This window comes from Poecilia reticulata, linkage group LG7 (genome assembly GCF_000633615.1).
Source record: "Poecilia reticulata strain Guanapo linkage group LG7, Guppy_female_1.0+MT, whole genome shotgun sequence".
Classification (NCBI taxonomy): Eukaryota; Metazoa; Chordata; class Actinopteri; order Cyprinodontiformes; family Poeciliidae; genus Poecilia; species Poecilia reticulata.
This window is the reverse complement of record NC_024337.1, coordinates 2,083,585-2,091,043: the sequence shown is the minus strand read 5'-3', so window position 1 is coordinate 2,091,043 and position 7,459 is coordinate 2,083,585. Positions and strand designations below refer to the sequence as shown.

The window sequence follows — 7,459 nt, the reverse complement described above, 5'->3', positions numbered from 1 at the left end:
ATAATTCGTCTTATTCAAATTTAATGATAATTTATTTAATTTAAACCAAGTTTGTATCTTAATAAATTCTGTTTGTATCATCTCCATCATTTGTTTTATGTCTTTTCCTAAACAGAAAAAGGTAGTATCATCTGCAAATAACACACATTTAAGAAGCCCTGACACATTTACCAAATCATTCAAATACAAAAGAAACAACTTTGGCCCAAGTACAGAACCCTGAGGAACCCCACATGTAATGTTGCGGAGTTCAGATCTTGCATCATTCACCTGCACAAACTGCTTCCTATTTTCCAGATAACTAGATACCCACTGTAAAGCTGTACCTCTTATGCCATATCTATTTAACTTTTCCAGAAGAAATGTATTGCATTATGGCACGTTTGGCTTTGCAAACTTGGCCTGCAACTCAAAATGTTGCAGGCCAAACCTTTACGTCTACACTCTACTGTAGCAGTTTAAGCGAACTCAGTCAGAAGTTGTCAATGGCCAATACAAAAATATGGCAAGGACAATAAGATAAAGTCATGTAAGTTGAGTTTTAGAAATGTATTTTTTTTTTTCAAACAGACCTAATTTAAGAGGAATAGAGTCTTAATTGCTCCCTGCTGTTTTAGCCAGCAGCGGGTGTCATATTTAATTTTTTTTTTTCTTTTTAAACCTCTGTGATGATTCTGCAGGTGCCGTCTCCGGCTGCAGCTTGTTGCATGTTACAGTAACCATGGAGATTTGTGATGAAATATCTTGTGGCCACGTCCTGCTCTTGACAGTGTTATTGAAAAACTTGCCTGTGTTTTCAGAACCTCGGTGAAAACGTCATACATGGTGCGAACGTCCCAGAACAGCCTGGAGGACTACCACTACATAGACTGTGGCTCCAACACCACCCACCCTGCTCTCACCAGTAGCACAACCACGCCCCCTTCAGGAAGGAAGCAACAAAATAGATTTTTTTGATTAGAAATCTGCTACACAAAAACAAACAAAAAAAGCCCTTCAAACAAAGTGTTTTGGTTGCTAAGCCAAGTTGAACATTCATTTTTGATGAAGTGAGTTGACTTTATGGCCTTTTTCAGGAATATTTATTTTTCTCTTGCTATGTTTTCACATAAATGTCTGTAAGTTCAGGAAGGGGATTTGTTTGTTCACAGACATGGTGGCTCACATGTTGCTGACAACGGAGTGAATAACTCACTGATTCACTACCAGACAGCATTCTCTATTAAAAGTCACACAAAGCTCTTTCTCTTGTGAGGAACATGGCCGACGTTCTCAGACAAAAACTTGAACTGTTTCTGCTGATGTGAACTTCTTCCACTGCCGACTTCTCTTTTCAGGAAGGAAATGCAAAAAGAAGAAAAAGGGGTAATTGTTGTTTCTGCTTTTGGTACCATGCAGTAATGCTGTTTTTGCACATTTTCTGTTGTTCTTGCTTGCATTTAAATGTGTTTAAAAGGCATTGAAATGCTTGCTGGATTTTTTTTTAATTACTTTGATGTCAGTAAGTCTTTGCACACCAATTTTATTGACTCAAAGAAATGATTTTCATATCAAATGTAAAAAGTATTGGAATTTTTTTAAAGGGGCATTTGTCTATTTCTGAATTCTGGGAAATTTATTAAGGGGCAAAATATCTACTTTGGGTTACACTGTTGTAAAAAGATTGAAGGAGATTGTGAATAAATAAGCTAAATAAATGTCTTGAGTTTTTTTAGACATATAATTTAATTTTTTCTTGCACCACTTAAGATGGTAAAGTAAAAATGCTGGAAATCTGGTCGGGATGCTCCCTGGATCTTAACCCCTCTTAAGAATCTGTTAGTTTCCAAACCAATGAGACGTGATGACTGGCTCATCATTAGGCAGCATTTGTAATGTTTTTTCTCCGGTCTGAAGAAATTACAAAATTTAAGACAAAAAAAGATCAACAGCAGAAACACGGACCACGTGACTGACTTATTTCTTAATAGAAGTATTTAAAATGTTACTGTAACCATAACACTTTATAAACTTGAAGCTAAAAAAAAAATATCTAAAGATAAATTGCACCGAGCAAGCTAGGAGCAGCAGGGAGCGCGGCCCCTTTAAGAGCTGCTGATTGTGTTAGAGCGTGAGACCAGCGAACACATCTGCACGTGAAGGCAGCACTGGAAACAGATCGACATAAGTAGGAGGACTAAAGGCTTTTTAATGAAACAGCCTTTTTAAAGTTACAGGAAATACCGATATTGCTCTTTAAACTAACAGCTGTTATGGTAGTGAAGAAATATGTTTACTCTTGCCATAACTATGAAAGATGCATGAATCATCAGAGGCATTGTGAGCAGTAAACACACGGAGTTAAAAGAAAAAGTCTAAGCTGTTATGGGTCTTGTTGAAATCATTTCTGCTGCAGTATAATTTAGGGGCTGTAATTGTAGTCTAAGGCAGCGTTTTTCAACCCTGGTCCTGATCAAGGTTCTCTGCCCTGCAAGTTTTACTCATTCCCCTGCTTCAGTACACATGATTTCAATAGATGGCTGATTAACAGGGTTTTGCTGAATTGCAATGATCTGAATGGGGTGTTGAAGCAAGGCAATGCCTAAAACATCCAGGTCAGTGTGGCTTGAGAACTAGAGTTGGGAAAAACTGGCCTAACGAACACTGCACTGGACGTTAGATGTTTCTCTGCTTCAGCGCACAGGATTTCTATTAATGGCTGAGGTTTTGGTGAACTTCAATAATCTGAATCAGCCAGGTGTGTTTAAAGCATCCAGAATACATTGAAAACCAAGGCTGGGAAACATCGGTCTAAGGGCCAAAGCAGATCCAGGATAATACAAGTCTAAGGTAGCTACACTTCCGTTCACAAATGATCAAATTAGCAACTCAAAATACATACAATTCTGGGTTATTATCCAAAATGTTCTATATAATGTGTGTGCCACAATTTAAAATGACATTTCTGTCTTGGCTGAATTCTGCCACTGATCACAGAAAGTTTTAAGACTTTCCATCCAAGTCTCAATTAAAGTCCAAAGACGAATCAAAGTCCTGAACTTTTAATTTCAAATCTTAAACATCATTTGGCCCATTGTGTCATCAGAGTAATAACTTTAAATTCCTAAATTATTTTAAAAGATATTTTTCTCTACCAACCTAATCACCAAGGTGAAGTAAACTTCTAATATACCGATAAAATTAACCTAAAATATTCAGTAAATGTAAAAAATGAGCAAACTGATTCATCATTAGATTTAAACATCTATCTTTACTATTTTATTGGAACTGGGATCTTTGGCTGCAGGCTCCTTTATTGAATTAGCAAGCACAGAAAAGTTACCTGACCGCTGGAGATGGGCAGCAGCACCTCTCACAACCCCACTATAGTGGACAAGCGTGTAAGATAACAGATGGATGGAGAAAACTTAGCTGCTACGATAACAGAAGCAGACATTAGTTTTCATCTTTTTTTCACAGATTTAAATGTGGGAATGAGGTTTAAAAGTTTGTGCCCCTCTACTTAGTTTTGAGAACACATTAAATTCAGTTTGGTCAGATCTGAAGATAAAAAAAAAATTGATTCAAGAAAAATGTATGTGGCAAAAATAATATGGACAGTCTGAAAAAATGTTTTATACAAGCAAAGTTACAAATTTAAATGTGGAAAAATAAAGAAAAGCGTTCTTTTATCATAATAGTGTTTTTAATCCATTCATATTATTGTCTAAATGTTAAAGACACATTATGGCACCTCTGGCATTCCGTATATAATGTAAGAACAGTTGCTGCATTCAAACTTTTACTGATCACACGCTTGGCACAATTCCATTGTGGGGCAGCTGCGGTTCCGTTGAAACACTATTGTGTAAGACATCAATTCAAAAGATTCAATTACAAGAGAAATCATGTGTCATTGGTATGAAAGTCCCATCAAATCTAACGTCATTAAATTTGAAACTTGAGGCTTACTCTATTCTGGGCTACATCACTGGAGTCTACACTTCTGCCTACCAAATACATACTGCAGAACTTCAACACCTATTATTCAGCAAAATGATCCCCCAGGTGCCCACACCTGACACAAAACGCTACACAAGACTTGTCAAGATAGAATTGACCTTTAACCTGTTTCTCATTTCGTCACTATACATCTGCAAATTCCAAAGTGTATGATGTGTTCGACCGATGTAAAATGCTTTTCAGATATTTTTTGTTTCAAATTACTTTCTATCACTTCACGATTATGTGCTACTTTCTGTTGATCTATCACACAAATGCTAATAAAATCCTTTAAAATTTGATAAAGGGTGGAAAAAGTTGCTTGTTACAGAGGAAACAAAGTGATTTATTATCAGGGGAAATTCCTGAGTTTAAATGGAATGTTTGTTATAATTATCCAACTAATAACTCACTTTCCAAAAAAAACACAAAACAACAGTTTTTCACTTTGATTCTTTATTGGCTTGCATACAAAATAGGCTCCCATCTTTCCAAATAAACAAACTGTTTCCTTTTTTTTTCTTCTTACACTTGCCCCATAGCTGCATGTGAAAATATATTACTACATGATAACATCATAACCACAATATATTATTGTTGTAATACAAGTAGTGTTTTTCTACCAACTAAGACAACACTAAATGAATGCATAATAAAAATACAAGAAGGAATAAGTACAAAAATATAGCTTGATAAAAAGCTTATTAATACAGGAGTGCTTCATCTTTTGTCTTTTGGCCACTGGCTAACTCGTGTGTGTGTGTGTGTGTGTGTGTGTGTGTGTGTGTGTGTAGGAAGCTGTACGTTGTCCTGTCGGTGGTGGCCTGTCTCCTGGCCTCCATTCTGGTCGCCTTCTTCCTCTTCCCTCGCTCGGTGGTGGTGGTGGACGCAGGGATCCGCTCAGTGACTGTACACTTCGATCACACAGACAAGAAAGTCCTGATGAACATGACGGTAGGTTTCTTCTCATTTCCATAATAATATCAGCTTTGATAAATATCCTGAAAAATTACTATAATTTAGGCTTCTCAAGCTCTAAATATTGTAATTACCACATTTTGCAATAAGCAAATGCAAAGTAGTTGGCAGCTCTGACCAATAGGTGTTCTCCTTTGCTGTTTTAGTTATATTCCCTATATGTTTTATGTTGATAATGTGATTAAAAAAAAGTCTGTGGTGATTATGATGCATGCAACATGTTCTGATCTGAGAATGTATTTGCTACTTCTTGTTTATCTAAAGAAAAAAAAAGTTCCTGTCAAGAGTTGCAATGATCAGAATTATGCGGCAGATGTTTTCATGAACTTTGACCTGCTGGTTCTGCCTTGAGACAGATTCAAATTTCTTTAAAAAGTTTAATATAGGAAGGGCATTCCTAGCTCTGCATGGTGTAAAGCATAGTTTTAATTGGTCAATCTGGCTTTTTATGCTCTTTGTAGATTTCAGATATTCTGTAATTTGAAAAAAGGGATCAAACAACAAAAATACTAAAGCTAAATTATTATAGAGGAGTTTAGGCAATATACATAATGCTTTTCTAGGATTACTGAGAAAAGAAGCTTATTCCTAGAGAATAGTATGGTGCACTCTATTTGAAAGTTCCCAGTGGGAAATAAAACAAGAAAACCTGAAGCCATAGTTCAGACTTTAGGTCGGTCAATATGCAGCCAGGTCAATATGCTGCCATATTGACCTGGCTGCAATATGGCTGCTGCAGGTCTAATTGACTTGTCAGTCCTTTTACAATTTGTATCTAAAAAACTTCAGCCACTTGAAGTTCTGTACAACCATCTCTGATCATAGTCTTTTGGTGTCTGAATGCTTAAAATGGAGACAAATGTGTTGCTATATTAACTTTGATTGATTGTAGCAGCAAAAACCGCAACAGCTGCTAAAACAATCTAGATGTCTAATTGGACAATGAAACGTCTTTTCCAGATTTGCGCTGACATCTGCGAAAAAGTCAGAACATATGGATCTGTCAAAATTCAGAAGATGCATACTTGAAAGAACTTGGCCGACCCAGTGAACTTGGGGTGGATTCACACCAATCCTGTTTGGTCCGCTTCAATCAAGTTTGTTTTCTTATAAAGTCGTATTTGTTTGGGGAGATGTGAATGCACAATCACATTTTGATTCAGACCAGAAAAGTGAATCCATGTCTCCGCTCAGTTGAAGTGAACTCTGCTGCGGTTTGAATACATTATGTGAACACCAAGCAGGCCTGAGACCACTCCAAGTGCAGGGCATTCTGGGTAAATACAACCAAAAGAAATGTTGTATTTACCAAGTAGGAGAAATGACTTGTGGTCTTTTACCAACAACACATGAGACATCTTACAAACGCTAAAATCTGACTCCATGTTTTTTTGCATTTCATGAAGAAGGAAGTTGAGCTCATTGTCGTTTTCACAGGTTTCTGTGGTCATTTCCTTCAGTTTACAAATTCCAATTAGAAAATTCCAATTTATCCATTCCATTTCATAAATTCAAAATTGCCAAATCCAGTTCATAAATTCCAACTTGCAAATTCTAATTGGAAAATTTTAATTTACAAATTCCAATTTGTATATTTAAATAACCTATTATTTTTCATAAAATAAAAATGTCCAATTAATTCAAATGTACTAATCCCAATGTGGAAATTCAAATGTACAAATTCCAGTTTGTAAATTCACATCTACAAGATTCCAATTGTTACTTTCTATCGAGGGGAACCATGTCTAGTGTTCCTGAATTTAGCTAACTACTTTCCTCTAGTAAGTCCTTCCTCACTTGACCTAGTCGTGGTTTAATATGGTCCAATTACGGATTGGATAAAAGTCTGTCTCTAATTATAACATTAGCTGCTCCTGATATTACTTCAGTTTATTTTTCCAGCCTGCCTTTCAAACCGTACGGATTGTTTTTCCTTTCCAGAGCACGCTGAACTTCAGCAATCCAAACTTCTTCACCGTGCTGGTGCAGAGCGTGAGCTGCCAGGTCCTCTACATGAAGACGGTGGTGGGAACTCGGCAGCTGGACAACCCCACCACCATCCAGCCACTCAGCCACAGCCAGGTGTGGAAAACAAGCAACCTTCTCTCACACAAGCACATTCTGGGTTTGAAATGATCAAATCCTTTGCTTAATTCAACTTAGCGCTGATTCACAAATTTTTTTTTTGTCTAAATAAAACATGGATTTATATACAGAAATTTGCATTCAGTTCAGTCTAATCATAACACGTCAGTACCCACCACACCGATGGTGTGTTGGATGAAAACAAAAAGCTTTGTCAGAATACGCTGCAGGTCTGACTGCCAAATGATCCGACTGGTCAGGATTTATGTAACTCAACAAAGAACACAAACTCCTTACATCAGCACTGTTCACATATCTATCCCTTCATGTTCCCACATCAGCATAAACACACACACACACGCACACACACACACACACACACACACACACACACACACACACACACACACACACA

At 36.9% G+C, this 7,459-nt stretch overlaps 1 protein-coding gene across 1 annotated transcript in view; it reads left to right on the top strand.

Annotated features, from left to right (window-relative positions):
* tmem106c (transmembrane protein 106C) overlaps positions 1 to 7,459 on the top strand; it is a 13,241-nt gene that overhangs the window by 1,709 nt on the left and 4,073 nt on the right. The window contains exons 3-4 of the mRNA XM_008412776.2: positions 4,776 to 4,935; positions 6,901 to 7,041. Of these exons, the coding sequence (XP_008410998.1) occupies positions 4,776 to 4,935; positions 6,901 to 7,041 (301 nt within the window). The remainder of the gene's footprint in view (positions 1 to 4,775; positions 4,936 to 6,900; positions 7,042 to 7,459) is intronic.